This window comes from Colletes gigas, unplaced genomic scaffold, assembly GCF_013123115.1.
Source record: "Colletes gigas isolate AHSC1104 unplaced genomic scaffold, ASM1312311v1 Colletes_gigas_Sc00038, whole genome shotgun sequence".
Classification (NCBI taxonomy): Eukaryota; Metazoa; Arthropoda; class Insecta; order Hymenoptera; family Colletidae; genus Colletes; species Colletes gigas.
The window spans coordinates 455,849-472,930 of NW_025106667.1; the positions used below are offsets into that span (position 1 = coordinate 455,849).

Consider the following 17,082-nt stretch of genomic DNA (forward strand, 5'->3'; position numbering starts at 1 on the left):
ATGCAATCCAGATGCCTGTCGATGGCTGGTGACTCGAAGTCACGCAGCTATCGGGCGTCATAGGATTGCTTATTGAAAGGAAACGTAGGTATGTTAGAAAAAGGCAAGCGACCCGACGTTGTCTTGCTTTAAAGAATAGGAACTCTGTTCCTTGAGGATCTGGCCACGGAGTGGGGAAGGCAAGGGTGCCTTCTGGTAAGAGGACTAAGCTTGACCTCTTGGCACTTACCCCAGAACCGGCACTGAGCGAAGTTCTCATTTTTACAAATTTCTAACAAACGATTGAACTTGGTGGAGAAATTAGTAAAATAAATATTTGTTGTGCATTCGAAATATTGTAGAATTATATTTAATACTATATTTTCTGTATAAAAAATATGGAAGAATATCAAATTCTGAGTAAAAAAGCGTTGATGCGTATTAGCCCCAAAACTTAATAGCTAACGAGTAATTTAACTTTGTTTCTTGAAAATTTTATTAAATTGGAAAGTCAACCGTATCACAGATTTCTGCGGAATAGTGAAAATTGTCAAGAAATTATGATCCCTCGCTTTCGTCGGCTGTTATTTTTCACCTCGGTTCATCCTATATTCGAGAGGGAATAGTTTCTTTTTCGTACATACAGGTAGAAATCGTTTTATCTGTCTGTGCAATACTGAACCTGAAAATCGGGCCGTTGTTCCCTAACTTCTTCAAAGCATTGCTTCACGCACTCGAAGCTCGGTAACGAGGTTGTAGCGTAGACGAGGAGAAACGCGTGAGCAGTGGCTATGCTTAATCTCCTCATAGCTGGAAACTGCAAATCGCCTGAAACCGTACACGTAATTTCGTAAAACGTTGAACAAAATGAAAACTTCTCATTTATAAGTCGAATATAAAGGGTATAGCTGAATAAGGGGGTCAAATGTGCCCTTGAACCAAATGTGACATACGATGGATCCATCGATAGAGCATCAAGAAAAAACGTTCTGTGCCAAATTTTAACCCTCTATCTTGTTTGGAAGGGTAGTTATTGAGAAAATTCGGATTAACGAATTTCTGCCTATTTGCCCTATTTAATCGAATACAAAAATTATGAAAAAAATCTGGTGCATTGTGGTTATTGAGATACGTGTTTGAGAATTTTTTCCGATTTTTCGATTCCAAATCCTAGGCGTGAAAAATTGAAAACGCAAAAAAACACAGAAAAATACGGATTTCGTATTGAAGCTTTCGATACACTAGATTCCTATAATTACTGTAAATGCGTATTGTCATTGGTTATCTCCATGAATTGTTTCAGATTTTTTGCTAGGGTGCGCCGTAGTAGGAAAAATGAAAAACCGATTTTTTCGACGTTTTTCGCGTGAAAAAGCATCTTATACTTTGAATTTTTGTATTCTCTTTAATAGATAACTATATTGTATGGGTTTAAACATTTCTATGTTGAGCAGAACAGTGTATACAAGAAGAAAAGCAAAAATAAGTCACGAAAAAAAAAGTGCTATGCGCGATATATTTATTTGAATTTTTTTTCGAAACTGTGAAGGATTTCGGGGGTATGTCTATTCACCAAAAATAATTGTAATTGACCCCCTTAGCTAGAAATAATTTTTTCAGAACGATTTGAAATTTTTTTTTCGTCGAAAAATTTAGACACCCCCCTTGGTTGATTTTTCTTAAAAAATTGTTTTTCATTTTTAATAAATTTGTTTCACGCTCTACAGAAAAAATGTCTAATACTTTTTTATAGGCACCGATGAGCTCTACTTTAGAAAAAATTTTCATTGAAATATGTTCGCTATTGTAGGAGTTATGGCCGTTTGAAAATTGGACCATTTTTATGGGGTTTTTCTAACTTTACGGGATTAAGGAACAACTTTTTCACTATTGTTATAATGCCTGCATATTCTTCACCAAAATACGCGTTATTTGCCGCTTCAAACATTAAAATCCTTCAATACGTTCAGAAGTTATGACATTTTAAAGATTCGCATGCAAGGAAGCCTCACATTAGATTTTCGTTAAAGAATTATTTTCTCGAAAGCGCGTAGGATTTCGGGGATATGTCTATTCACCTAAAATGCTTGTAATCGATCCTTGTAACTAAATATAATTTTTTTAGTATGATTGGAAATTGTTTAATTTCGTCCAAAAACTTCAGTACCTACTGCAAGAAGATTCTTCAAATAAAAAGAATATGAGCGTATATTTTAGGTGATAATATTTTTTAAATATTAATAAACAAATAGTTTTTCACTGTAGTTTAGTTAGAAATTGAAAAAAAACAAAATTAATAGAATAAAAAAAATGTACTTTAGCAGGGCGCGAACGCGCGTCAAAAAGATTGCAGCAGTCTCAAACTCAAGCATCTTTACTTACTGCACCATCGCAGCTCTTGAAAATACCGTAGATACTTCTCAATATATCACGCAAAGCACTTATTTTTGCTTTTCTTCTTGTATACACTGTTCTGCTCAACATAGAAATGTTTAAAACCATACAATATAGTTATCTATTAAAGAGAATACAAAAATTCAAAGTATAAGATGCTTTGTCACGCGAAAAACGTCGAAAAAATCGGTTTTTCATTTTTGCTACTACGGCGCACCCTACCAAAAAATCTGAAAAAATTCAGGGAGATAACCAATGACAATACGCATTTACAGTAATTATAGAAATCTAGTGTCTCGAAAGCTTCAATACGAAATCCATATTTTTCTGTGTTTTTTTGCGTTTTCAATTTTTCACACCTAAGATTTGGAGTCGAAAAATCTGAAAAAATTCAGGGAGATAACCAATGACAATACGCATTTACAGTAATTATAGAAATCTAGTGTCTCGAAAGCTTCAATACGAAATCCATATTTTTCTGTGTTTTTTTGCGTTTTCAATTTTTCACACCTAAGATTTGGAGTCGAAAAATCTGAAAAAATTCAGGGAGATAACCAATGACAATACGCATTTACAGTAATTATAGAAATCTAGTGTCTCGAAAGCTTCAATACGAAATCCATATTTTTCTGTGTTTTTTTGCGTTTTCAATTTTTCACACCTAAGATTTGGAGTCGAAAAATCTGAAAAAATTCAGGGAGATAACCAATGACAATACGCATTTACAGTAATTATAGAAATCTAGTGTCTCGAAAGCTTCAATACGAAATCCATATTTTTCTGTGTTTTTTTGCGTTTTCAATTTTTCATACCTAGGATTTGGAATCGAAAAATCTGAAAAAATTCAGGGAGATAACCAATGACAATACGCATTTACAGTAATTATAGAAATCTAGTGTCTCGAAAGCTTCAATACGAAATCCATATTTTTCTGTGTTTTTTTGCGTTTTCAATTTTTCACACCTAAGATTTGGATTCGAAAAATCTGAAAAAATTCAGGGAGATAACCAATGACAATACGCATTTACAGTAATTATAGAAATCTAGTGTCTCGAAAGCTTCAATACGAAATCCATATTTTTCTGTGTTTTTTTGCGTTACAATTTTTCACACCTAAGATTTGGAGTCGAAAAATCTGAAAAAATTCAGGGAGATAACCAATGACAATACGCATTTACAGTAATTATAGAAATCTAGTGTCTCGAAAGCTTCAATACGAAATCCATATTTTTCTGTGTTTTTTTGCGTTTTCAATTTTTCACACCTAACATTTGGAATCGAAAAATCGGACAAAATTCTCAAACACGTATCTCAATAACCACAATGCACCAGATTTTTTTCATAATTTTTGTACTCGATTAAATAGGGGAAATAGGCAGAAATTCGTTAATTCGAATTTTCTCAATAACTACCCTTCCAAACAAGATAGAGGGTTAAAATTTGGCACAGAACGGTTTTTCTTGATGCTCTATCGATGTATCCATCGTATGTCACATTTGGTTCAAGGGCACATTTTACCTCTCAAGTAACTGTTAAGTAACTGTGATTTTTTTTTTTAATGTACAAGGTGTTCCACGCTTTCAAGAAAATCTATATCCCTAAAACGGTTGAAGACACAACAAGATGCGAATGCAATTTCATTCATTTTTATCGTATACATATGTATATGAATGCATATAAAACATATGTAGCTGGATGCTTTCATTAAATGGAACTATAATTTTGAGATTGCGGGTTTCTATGCTCTGAATCTAATAGTTCAAGAGTTACACCACATTAAAATTTACTAAATGATTCGTGTCTGTGTTCGTTTCAAACACGAGTTTACATCTAATATCAATTGGTACAAGAATATATGTATAACTTTCGCGTTGATAACTCTGTGCATCACCATTTACCGTTGCACAGTTGCATAGTGTAGATGCATCGACGTATAAAAATGATAAAAATTACATATGTCGACCGTTTTCGAGATTTAGACTTGCTTGTTGGAGATTTGTGCTTACCGGCGGTGTCCAGGAGGTCGACTTTCAACGTGAGCGTGCCTAGAACGCATTCCCTCGAGTAGAGATCCTCGACAGTAGGCCTGTATCTCTCGTTGAATCCTTGGCCGAGCAGTCTGCGTATGATGGCGCTTTTACCGACACCTGCACCGCCCAGCACCACTAATCTAATCCTCTCGAGATCGGCCATGTCGCTTCTTCAGACCGCGAACAAGGTATCAGCTCAAGAAGGCATTGGCTGACAGCAGACGGTTAGCTTGTTGGTCGCTCGAAACCCAGCCACCCCGACCACTCGTCCAACCGCCTCTTCCGCAAACCTAATATCCTCTCCTTTTTCCTCCTCCTTTATCCTCGAGATCAAGCTACCCCCTTCCTTCTGCCTTTGCTTCCGTTTCTCCCCTCTGCTCCTGTTACTTTTCCTTCTACCCACGCGGTTGATCCGACTCGATTCGATGTTAACTCGATTTTCCGTCGGACCTCGCCACCCTCGAACCAATGGCGTCCCGTTTCGTTCCGTCCAGCGATCGCGATCGAATAATCTCTCCGTCCACGTTCGAGTTGCTGCTCCGTAAGGAAATTTTCGATTGATTAGTGATTCCGAGATTACGTCTCGACCGAGAATTATGATCGATATTTACCCTCCAATCGTTGCCTCCGGCCTTTTTTTATTTTCCCGTTCCTCCGAGTCTATGGCAATTAGCTCACCAAACGATTTCTAGTTCTGCTGCTACGATACGATAACAGGATAGGAATTTTTCTTTGAAAAACTTATCATTCTACAGAGTAATATATATTTACAAAATTACTAATTTTAATAATTGTTCACACGAAAAATTAAAACATTATTCTTTAATGACGAAGGAAAATGGCTACTGCACAACTGTCCCGAAGTTATTCACGCACCAGCTTGGCCACATGATTCAAAAAATAAAATTGAGCACGTTTGAGGTGAATTGACGTTACAAGTAAATAAACACGAAACATCAAGGGGGAAATTATACAGGGTGGTCCACGCAATTGTTTCACGTCATAACTCCGTTATTATCGCGTTTACGAAAAAATGCCAAAGGAGAAAGGTAAATGGTTCGAAGAGCACTACATCCGTAGGCCTTTAAATTTTTTTTAGACGCAGCAGTGCATGTGCAATTAACAATTGCATCATTTCTTTAAATAGAAATGCATATTTTTTTTTACACAGATCGGTTCTTTTGTTCATTCTACGTAAAAAATGATTAGGGTACCATGGTCAAAAAATTGTTAGATCTCGAGATATTTAAAAAAAATATCTTTGTTGAAGAAGATAAAGACATTCGATAAAGAAAATGAAGAACATTAATTGTTCGAAATATGAAAGAAAATCAAAGGAATCAAAAGCAATAATATCATCACTTGTAGTTATAAAGAAGTGAAAGGAAACGATTCCATATTTTTGTTCAAAATTGTAGAAAAATGTTAGTGTGCAAGTTTGAAGAGAAAAGTATTTGGCCAGATAGATTTGTTCGGGTATTGTGTAACGATCTGTGGCAGGAACGCGTTTCAGCGTTGAGCTAATGTGCTCGATGACTATAACCAGAGAATCTTTGCGTACGACACGCGTTAAACGATCGAACCTTAGCATCAAAAGCGTTAAACGAGTCACCTCTGCGGTACAATGGCGCGCTGCACCACACACCTGCTCGAGTTTCCCGACACGACGAAACGAAACAATCGCGTTATTCGGCATTGAGTAGTTCGACGCCTGTTTTGTACGCGCCAACGGCGCTGGTATTGGGTTCAATTATTTCTTTATCCGCCGACAGCGAGATTATATTCGTTTTGCGAGGAGACACGGCTGAAGAGCAAACAAAAGAGCCCGGTGAAAGCGTCTCGGTGAGCGCAACAATCGATTGAAATGCGTTTCCATCTAACGCCAGGGAATTAAAGCCGTCTACGTGGAAACAAGGATCTGGGTCAAGAAATACGAACTTTAACGTGATACGGTATAAATTGATAGTAACCACGCACAGGAATCGGTTTCGTCGCTCCGTTCCAAATGTCAAGGTTTGAAATTCGGCTGTCGCGAGAACTAATGCACATTTACACCAACGGTTGAGAGTTTACAGCTCTCAGAATTTCTCCCCGCGAATTTCTCGTGTATAGAAACGATTGGATATCGTTTCTCGCGTGATCAAAACCCTACAGTTACCTTCAGAGTAACAGAATGTTCACTGTTTCTAAAAAATATGGTCTGTTTGATGATTTGTACATTTTGAATTATGAAAGATTTTAGTTTGAACGAAACACATATGTGCAAAAATTCTACGAATAGTCTATTGTATCGAAGAATACAACAAAGTGCATAAAAACTATTTAATCATCGTAATTTTATCGCAGCAAATGTAATCAGATTACATTTCTCACAACGTCGACAGTTGAAAAGGAAAACGTGACTGATTTCTTTTCTAATCGAGCTTCTAATCAGGCTGAATAGATTCGTCGTTACTGCTTCCTTGTTTACCAAAGTATTTGCCCGAGAGACTATTTATTTGTTTAATTTACTGCTCTTCAATTTCTCTTCGTGTAAGAGAGAATGGTCCAATCAACGGGTTCTATCGTAATCTTTTTGTACCTTCTCAACGCTCTACTCGATTCCAAGCCTCCTTGTTAAGCACTTGCGACTTTATTCTAGTCAGACTAGTGTTACGATTCGGATCAAACCACCTTTTTCGATTTTTATAATTTAACCCTTTTAGAATACCGAGCCAATTTGACGAGTTTGTTATGGTTAGAGAACAAGCCCATAAAAACCAAACTAACAATGATATTTATAAAATTCAAAAAGCACGATATTACGAAATAAAGAAAGAATAAAGTAATGGCAATTGCATTTCAATATTTATTGCAAATCATATAAATAACGTAATTATAAAATATGATAAAAAGCATAGAAACAAGTTTCTCTTCTACAAACAATATTTACACATAAGGATAATCATTGTTTGATCACAGTTTTATGTAGGTCACGTAGCAGAAAGTATAAGTATTTGATTTTCAATGATTTTCTAATAAATACTCGATTCAAAATTTGATGAGGCTTTGTTAAAAAGTTATTAACGTTTAAAGTGGAGCCAGTACTGAATTTTTTTCTCAAAAACGCGCAGGATTTCGAGGGTATGTGTATTCACAAAAAATGATTGAAATTGATCCCTGTAGCCGAAAATAATTTTTTCAGAACGATTCGAAATTTTTTTTTTTCGTCGAAAAATTTAAGCACCTTGGTCTGGGTTAGGTCTGGATTAGGTTTGGGTCAGGTCTGGGTTAGGTCTGGATTAGGCCCGAACTGTCCCGTCGGAGATCGCCAACGGCAACCTCCGTGGCGCCGCAGCCACCGGCAGCGGCAAGGGCCTCCCTGACCGCGCCCTGGGTGGCAGCCTCGGATAGACCGAACACCCTTATCTCGGCCTGCTTCTGAGGGCAAGCCACCCGAACACCCTCCACCTGGAGGGCCCCCTCGAGACGCGCCCTAAGGGCGGTCGCCTTCTCCTTACCCTTCTCTCCAGGGATCGCTAACAGGAGCGCCCCGGTGACCGCCCTCGTGGGCCGCATCCCGGTGATCCCGAGATCCTTACAGATCTCGGGCATCACCCTGTTAAGGAGGGGACCCAGATCGCCTTCTCGCCCAGCCGCGGCGGTCACCGAGACTGCTGCGCTTTTTGGCAGCCTCGGCAGTTTGACAGCCGCGAGCTGGGCACCGCCCTTCTTTCTATTGCCAGCCGCGGCACCGACGGCTGGCCGACTTCCCGCGGATGCTTTCCCTCCGTTGGGTGGGGGTGCAGCAAGAGCCACACCCTTCCCACCACCCTTCTTCCGTGCCCGCTTTACCACCTCCGCCCAGGTGTTCTGACCCTCGTTGACGAGGGCAGGAGCAGAGCCTAGCGCGTCATCCTTGGCAGGCCGTGCGGACCCGCCAACATCCGCCTTGGGAAGTGACAAAGCTGGACCCAGCGCAGCCCCGGCTGCCCCCTTAGCTTTCGAGGCAGGTGGTTTTACCACTCCCGCCCCTCCAGCCGCTGGCGTGGCACCCTGGGCCATGCCCACTCCTTTCATCACCGGGATTAACTTAGGCGGCACCGCAGGCGCAACCACGGGGGCAGACATGCCCCCGGGCGTCGCCATCGCGGCCCCCCTCGCCCTCCCCTTCGGTGCACCCGGCACCCTCGCCACCACCGACCGAGACACTTCTACGGATGGATGCGGGAACACCGGGCCCTTCCCCAGCGGCGGACGAGAAACAACCCGCCACACCGCCTCTAGACGGGCCTCAACCCAGTCTTCAACGGCAGAGATGTGCCCCGCAATGTCGGAAACCCTTTTCACTACCTCGGTCATCATGACCATTAAAGGGCCTCCGGCCGCAAGGCACTCCCCCCCCTGCCGGGCTGGGCTGCACCGCCGACGACGGCCCAGGAACCTCCTCTTCCGCACGCCGCAATCCACGACGCTCATCCCCATATCTCAGGCGGTCAACTTCCCGCCTGGGGTGCTCCAACTCTCTGTCCTTGACCTTTAAATCCGCGGACATGGTGGTGGCAGCCGCATCTGCCACCTCCAACCTCTTTTCCAGGGCCTTGGCCCTCTCCTCCCACTCGCCCAGCCGGATCACGACCTCCCGGGCCGGTCTGTCCGGGTTTTCGACACGGCCAGCCCTGCCGTGTAATTCCTCAGCGCTGACCATGGCGACCCGGGCAGCCAAGCGCAGTCCCCGGACGTCCGTCGTCTTCAGGTGGCTCGCGGTATCCGCCACCTTGACGACGGCCTCCAGCTGCCCCCTGAGCCGGTCCAAGAGCTCGTCAAGCTTCATGACCTCCGCAATATTTCGGAGGTCCCCCTGCTTCGGCAGGCTCTTCATACCAGGACCCAACTTCTTTGGGTCCACAAAAATTCCCCTTGGTCTTTCCAGCCGGGAACCCTTCCTCTTCCTCTTGCCAGGTCCCAGACGATCGTCACTGTCCTCGCTCATGCCGACACTCTCCACCTCGGCAATACGCGGATTTGGCGACGCCCATTCGCCGACATCTTGAGAGACCGTCTCCCCGACACCAGTCGCTGCCTCCTCTTTTTTTGCTGAAGCAGCGTCGCCCACCAAAGACCGTAGGCCCTCAGAAAAAAGCCTCTTACGTGGTGGCGACTCCCTTTCCTTCTTGGTCCTCACAGAGGCCTTACGCCGCTTCAGCGAAATCACTGGAGCGGCGCTGACCCTGACAAGGTCCACTTCCCCCCCCCCAGGTGGGTCCCCAGCGGGGGATTAGCCACCTCCACGCTCCTGACCGCAGGCATAACCCCACCAGGAGATGGTCCAACCAATTTCTTATCCTTTAAACCTTTCTCGTCTGCCGAAGAAACATTTGCCTTTCCGTTATCCGTAATACCAGTCCTATGTTTAAACGTTTTAAACTCCATATTTAACCCACGAGTGTGGTCGGAACGGAGGTCACCCCAGGCAGAGCCGCCTTACCTGGGGAAGTCTAAATACTCCGGGGGTTCGGCAGGTACCCCGGAGGTGGTCGCTCGGGATTGGGCCTTCTCTCCCAACCATGCATCCCATCGCCGCGCAACATAACTTAGGATTCGAGGGCCAATTATAGAGTTACCATCCTCGCGGCCCAGGCGGTTAAGCCAAGGCCCCCGCTCCTCCTGCCGTCACATACCATTCGCAAAACCAGGAAAAGGAAAAGGAAGAGGAAAGGAAAAGGAATTACGAATGGGTCGTTGTGACAACCAACAGAAGGCTTACGGTGTGCGTATGACTCGGGTACCCCGGGTTCAACCTAACCCAGACCTGACCCAAACCTTTTTTTTTTTGGGTCAGGTCTGGATTAGGTTTGGGTTAGGTCTGGGTTAGGTCTGGATTAGTTTTGGGTCAGGTCTGGGTTAGGTCTGGATTAGGTTTGGGTCAGGTCTGGGTCAGGTCTGGAAGAAAAATTAGATTTTCGGTAGTGAATTTTTTTCTCAAAAATACGTAGGATTTCGGTGGTATGTGTAATGATAAAAAATGATTGTAATTGACCCCTGTAACTAAATATAATTTTTTTAGTGTGATTTTAAATATTTTAATTTCACCTAAAAAGTTCAGTACCTACTCAAATTTTTTTCTCGATAGTGGGTAGGATTTCGGAGGTATGTGTATTCACCAAAAATGATTGTAATTGGCCCCTGCAATCGAAGATAATTTTTGCAAAGCGGTTTGAAATTTTTGAATTTAATTGTTAATAACTTTTTAACGAGGCCTCAGTCAAGAAACTGATATTCTTCATTTTCGTCTTATTTTGGCCTCTAGAATCTCCTATTAAAATTTTTCCCAGGGTTGGCCGAACACCCTGTATAATATGACGACTCCAGAATACATACGTTTCTACCACAAAGTAGTGTTGAGTGAAGAAGGCTTCTAGGGCAAAGGGTCAATCCCAAAAATAATTTTTTAAATGCTTTTGCTATAAAATTAGACCCTTTATAATGTTTTAGAAATTTTTTTTGAGACATAGCTTTCTCCTAATGCGAAGAATAAGGCACCATCGCATACGCAACGATATATCGTCGTTCGGCACTAAAAGGGTTAATATTAGTACAAAGCAGACACTTGAATCTATCGTTTGAGTCCAAAGTAGCGAAAAGTATAAAATTTCCTGCTCGTGTGACCGAAATTGCCCCGTTCTCCCTACATTTTACTATTATTCTTATTCAGCGAATAAACGATTCAAATTCATCGCTAACAGAGAAAATAAATAAACGAATTTCTCGAACCGACATTTCAAAAGATCAAGGGAGATCTACAAGTCTTCTCATCTAATTTCGGGTTATGTAATTCCTCGTTAAATCGTATCAACGAGAGAATTGATCCACTTGAATTCAAACTTAATAATAGCAACCATCATTTCTCTGCCAAGGATATTATTCAAGAGATATCTGATAGAAACCGTAGGTCTAGAAACTTTCTATTATTTGATCATCCAGAAGGTAATGTGACTCCGGACATTAACGCCGCGGAATTAATCGAACACATACATCCAGCTTGGCTTCAGTCACTTCAGCGTAACCATCCGTCGAATAGGTAGAAATCCTAGTATGTATTGACGAACCATGCCCAATATTTATTAACTTCATTTATTATCGATTCTCAGATGGACCAATCAGTTATACAGCGATCGTATTTGAATAACCTGAGGGATGAATTTAGGAGGTTGAACGATCCCTGCAAGAACCATTCGATATCACTTGACGAATGGATGGAAGTATAACTCTACAATATTTCAAATGTACAACAAATTTTTATTATACAAATTCCTCCACCAAGTTCAATCATCGTTAAACTAAAAACAATATTTCACGTTTCTTTGTTATATTTCGAGAAATGATTAAAAGAAAAACAAAATTGAAATGTTATTGAGAATACGTGTATTAAGTTTCATTGTATTAGGTTGAATGATTTTTCGTTATGAATATTCATAGATGTTTAAAGAAAATTGTTTTCACAAGTCCAAGGAAAAATGTATACATGGTAAACGGGTTCACAAAAAATGGGTAAAAATTTGTGAAAATATCGTTCGTTGTGGACCCACTAAGAAATACCTAACTCCTTGAGTAAAATAGATCGCGTTAGGATCATTTGGGAACTTGAGTGAGTTTTGACTTACATCAAAAGGAAATTTTCTTTTGTACACTAATGGGTTTTCAACCACACAATAAATAAATAAACTTCAGTTTTATCGAGTACTAGCATGCCTGACATATATATCCGCGATAATGCAATTCTCTCGCGAGAAAGCGCTCGAGAAGCTTCGCCACCTGGCGGTAACATCGCAGTACTGCTACGGGCGAGGTATCGCGCGGGCCGAATATACGCATGCGCGCGCAAGTAGACCGTCGTATACAGGGGTCACGTGGTCTGCCAAACAGTCGTACACATGAAATCTTTGCACATAAATTACATGTTAATAACGCGCTTCTGAGACATGCTACATAGCCTATGTCCGTCCTAGAGTATGCAGGAATAACGTGTCAAAATTTGAGGAAGATCGGTTCAACAGGTCTTGAGTTTTGCGCGAACATAAAAATCGGCTCTCTCTTTATATAATGTTTTATAATGATTATAATGTTTTCTAGCGAATGTATTTGCGTTTTGTGAACGCAAGTGGGAATGAACCTTTAGGTTCCCGTTCCAGTTTATCAGAGTATGCTCGCATACGCTTCTTCTTTCCAAGCAACGCCCTAGGTCGATTCGTTCGCGTGTCCTTCGTAGATGCTGGCTACAAAGCGTAACGTATCGAGCCGTTCCTATTTATCGAAAGGAAATGAACCTGTATTTCACCGTTTCTTCTACTTTCTTTCACTCGAGGCCCCTTTTATAAGACAAAACTATCACCAATCCAACGTTTAATCAAATCTCTACATAAAATATGAATTCGACAGTAATAATTATAATTATTTATTATACACAGTTAAAATATTCCGATATTTCTGATAATAAAAACCATTTTATAATTTTCTAAAATTGTTTGCAACTCTAGAAAATTTCAACTATTGTTCAAAAAATTACATATTATTAACGTTTATATTGTACGAATTGTAAAAGTTTAAGTAATGTTTCTGCATATAGATTGGCAGAGGGTTAAAACTACTCGAAATTTTTCTTCAAATTCAACAAGAATCGACGAAGCTATAAAAGTTTTCGTCGATCGGTTGGAATAAACGTGTACGATGTTTCAATGTGAAAAAAGGTTTTAGTTCTCGTTATGGAAATGGTTCCATTATTGGGTTTATACGCGAGTAAAGTGGAAGGAACAAAAGGAACAGAGGAGTTTGAATAATGGGTGAAAAACTACGTGGACAGTTGGACAGCTCATGAATATGTAGCAGCTCATTTTTAACAGAGTGCAATATCTATTAAAAAAAAATAAATTTCGATCGCGTGATACCAGTTAAGGGTTAACAGGGTCTGGATTGTTCGTTCCAAACCGTCCTTTCTTTCCGTTAAAACTCTCGGTTGGATGTGAAATTTGGAAATTACGTTAAACATCAGTGTGTCCGGTTAAACTCGTTATTGATGCTAAATGTTTTCGCGGTTGGTGGTTCGCGGTTATAGAGTGGCGTGTTCCATCGAACGAGGAATCGCGGTCGCGTGATCGTACGTCTATTTTCCCTTCGCAATACGCAGAACGCAACAATCCCAATTTTCCACGAGAACGTTATAAACAGAAAACATTTTCTAAATATATGTAGGATTTAAAAAAGAGAATTGTATTTGGAACAAATGTACAAATAATATAATTAAATGAACGAATTTGAAATACACCAAGCACACAATCTTTTTGATGGAAGTTTGTCACACAGCCCGTGGCGTGCGCCTGCGAGTATGCGCAGAGGAGTGTGCGCGAGTGAGAACGAGCGCATGAGTGTTGCGTCGCTTTCCACCGAGATTGTTGCGTGGTCGTCGTGCGTTGTTGCGTGCACCAACATGTATCACTTCTGTATTGTTCATTATTATTAAACCGTTATATATATATATATGTATCCAACAATCTAACACTTTTTACACAAATTAAAATCACATTAATTGACGACACAAATTCCAATCACTCGTTTCTCTCTCTCCGTTGTCTCGCTGTCCCTAGTAACCCCTTCTTTATTTTAACAAAACACTTTCAACCCTTTTGCACATAAGTTAACATTGAACCAAACTACAACGTGACACAAATATTCAACACAAATCTCCTACATATATTTTTGATTTTTTTTAAAGTAATCAATGTTAGTGTTCTGGATACGCGAAATATGACGCGGTCTTCAGATGTTAACCCTTTGCACTCCGATTTATATTTCAATTTTGTTACCAGCAGCTCCCAACGCCTGTAAGTGTTTTATTTGAAATTTACCTGTTGAAATATCTGTTTTATTTTCACTGTTGTTGTATTTTGTAATTTTCAAGTGTACGATATCTCTTTGGTGTTTGGACTTGGAAAAAATGTCGACTGGGACTTGACGAAGGTGGTCCTGAGATAAAAATTGACGTCGAATCACACTCGACATAGGAGTGCAAAGGGTTAAAAAAAGGTTTCTCGCTACTTTTCATAAAGTTTCAATCAAAAGTTTTTGATACTCCTCGTGTATAGATATACACAGGCACGGTGTATTTCGAAACAAAAGCGAGAATGAAAAGCTACTGCTTGTTATCAGACTCCAGTAGGCGTTATCCGGCAGGATGACCGCGCACGAAGCTAATTAGCGCTTCGGTCGTTCAAGCCACAAACCACGCATACCTGTACAGGTTGACACTGCGTGGCGTGGCGGTGAAGGTCGCGTGTACCCTGATAGAAACTGCGACGACCGAACAATAACGTGTTTTTATCGTTTTCGGTTCGATCTGGCCCAACCGGGACCGCTTCAGTAAATCACGATCCAATTAAAGGTCGCTCGTTGGAACACGTCGACTCCCACGATGACACCTGCCGCATCTGCGAACCTCTTAATTGGCAAGCGCAGCTAATTCTCCTATCACACCGAGCACACGGTTTTATTATAACCACGGTCCACGAATTTCACCAACTTTCTAACAGGATGTTATACGCGTACAAAAGAATTTCCCTACCAACATTCAGCCAATCAACAAATTCAAGGCACTCGCAGAAACTGATGGAAATATCAAGGCTAAAAGAAATAATAAAAGATTTTTTTTCTTTTCATTATTTGAAAAATACTATGTTCAGACCGTTAACTCACAATACTATGAAGAAAAAGAAACGATACTGTGCATCAATTGATGTTACAAAAATGAATAATTTTAACAATGTCAATATTTTCTAGGATATATCCTTTTTGTTTTATCATTTCGAGAAGTCGGTTTGACATTGATTTTAAAAATTTATCAAAGTAATCTTCATCTATATTACGCCATTTCTCTTCTAATCCGATTTACAATTCCACTTTATTGATTATTGAATTACTTTTTTCACATTTTTTTGTGTTTATTATTTGAAAAATACTATGTTCAGACCGTTAACTCACGATACTATGAAGAAAAAGAAACGATACTGTGCATCAATTGATGTCACAAAAATGAAGAATTTTAACAATGTTAATATTTTCTAGAATATATTCTTTTAGTTTATCATTTCGACAAGTCGGTTTGACATTGATTTTAAAAATTTATCAAAGTAATCTTCTTCTATATTACGCCATTTCTCTTCTAATCCGATTTACAATACCACTTTATTAATTATTCAATTACTTTTTTCACATTTTTTTGTGTTTATTATTTGAAAAATACTATGTTCAGACCGTTAACTCACGATACTATGAAGAAAAAGAAACGATACTGCGCATCAATCGATGTCACAAAATTATTGGCATACGTTACAAAAATGAAGAATTTTAACAATGTTAATATTTTCTAGAATATATCCTTTTTGTTTTATCATTTCGAGAAGTAAGTTTGACATTGATTTTAAAAATTTATCAAAGTAATCTTCTACTATATTACGCCATTTCTCTTCTGATCTAATTTACAATTCCACATTATTGATTATTGAATTACTTTTTTCACAATTTTTTATGTAGTTTGTCTAATACCATCTCAGATTCGGTGAGTGATGTTTTTAAAATACGATGTTTTCATTTCGATTTAACCCTTTGCACTCCGAATTACATTTAAATTTTGTTACCAGCAGCACCCAACGCCTTTAAGTGTTTTATTTGAAATTTACCTGTTAAAATATGTGTTTTATTTACACTGTTGTTGCATTTGCATTGTTTACATTTGCTCGTGAGGTAAAAATTGATGTCTGATGGAAGTTTGTCACACGTCCCGTAGCGTGCGCCTGTGAGTATGCGCGGAGGAGTGTGCGCGAATGAGAACGCGCGCATGAGTGTTGCGTCGCTTTCCACCGAGATTGTTGTGTGGTCGTCGTGCGTTGTTGCGTGCACCAACATGTATCACTTCTGTTCTGTTCATTATATGTGGGTTCAGTACGTGTCGAAGAATAATTACAATGTAACAAGAGTGAATCATAGTGCCGCGTGTAAAAGACAAGCTCTCGTTTCCGTGTGCCGTCGTTCCGCGAACGTTCGGCGACATTGTTGACTCAGGTGACTCGACCGTTACGTTAACGGACAACGTGGACGAGCCGACGAGCTGGAGAAACGTTCGGCATCGGGCAGTTCTCGTCGAGACGTAGAGAAGCGCACGTCGAAGCGTTCCTGTAAATTATCGTTCTTTTCTGTTAAATATATTCGTTCGTTAAAATACCAACGGGTTTTTGTCAGTCCTTGATCCGTATGATCCTACATATACAGTTACTCACAAAATTGAGCGTACACCTATGTAGTTAATAAAAACTTGTGGGAAAATGAAAATAAACAGACATATTTAAAAGTAAAAACGCATTATACATTTTACTTGTACATTTCAGCAGATAATGCGTGAAGACATTTTTAAACAATATTGATAGTTCATCTATGTTTAACAAAAACTTCAAAAGTATGCTTATTTTATCGTCACAAAATTGAGCGTACAGTTTATTAGTAACTAGAAAACTAACTATTGTAAAACTTCTCATGGTTTACAATTCATTCGATTGTATCTAGTAACATAGTTCCGTTGCTATGATACGTTTGATTTTCATTTGTCATTGTTTATTAGCGAAAATTTGCACTATGGCTTCACAAAGATCAGAAA

At 39.9% G+C, this 17,082-nt stretch overlaps 1 protein-coding gene across 2 annotated transcripts in view; it reads right to left on the bottom strand.

Annotated features, from left to right (window-relative positions):
• The window catches only part of LOC122402628 (GTP-binding protein Di-Ras2), a 53,730-nt gene that overhangs the window by 6,204 nt on the left and 30,444 nt on the right, over window positions 1-17,082 (bottom strand). The window contains exons 2-4 of one of the 2 annotated variants that reach the window (XM_043405573.1): window positions 5,015-5,103; window positions 4,380-4,937; window positions 662-807 (exon numbers count right to left, since the gene is read on the bottom strand). In XM_043405573.1, coding sequence (XP_043261508.1) covers window positions 662-807; window positions 4,380-4,566 — 333 coding nt within the window. In that variant the 5' untranslated portion in view covers window positions 4,567-4,937; window positions 5,015-5,103. The remainder of the gene's footprint in view (window positions 1-661; window positions 808-4,379; window positions 4,938-5,014; window positions 5,104-17,082) is intronic. The other variant, XM_043405572.1, reaches the window with a different exon arrangement.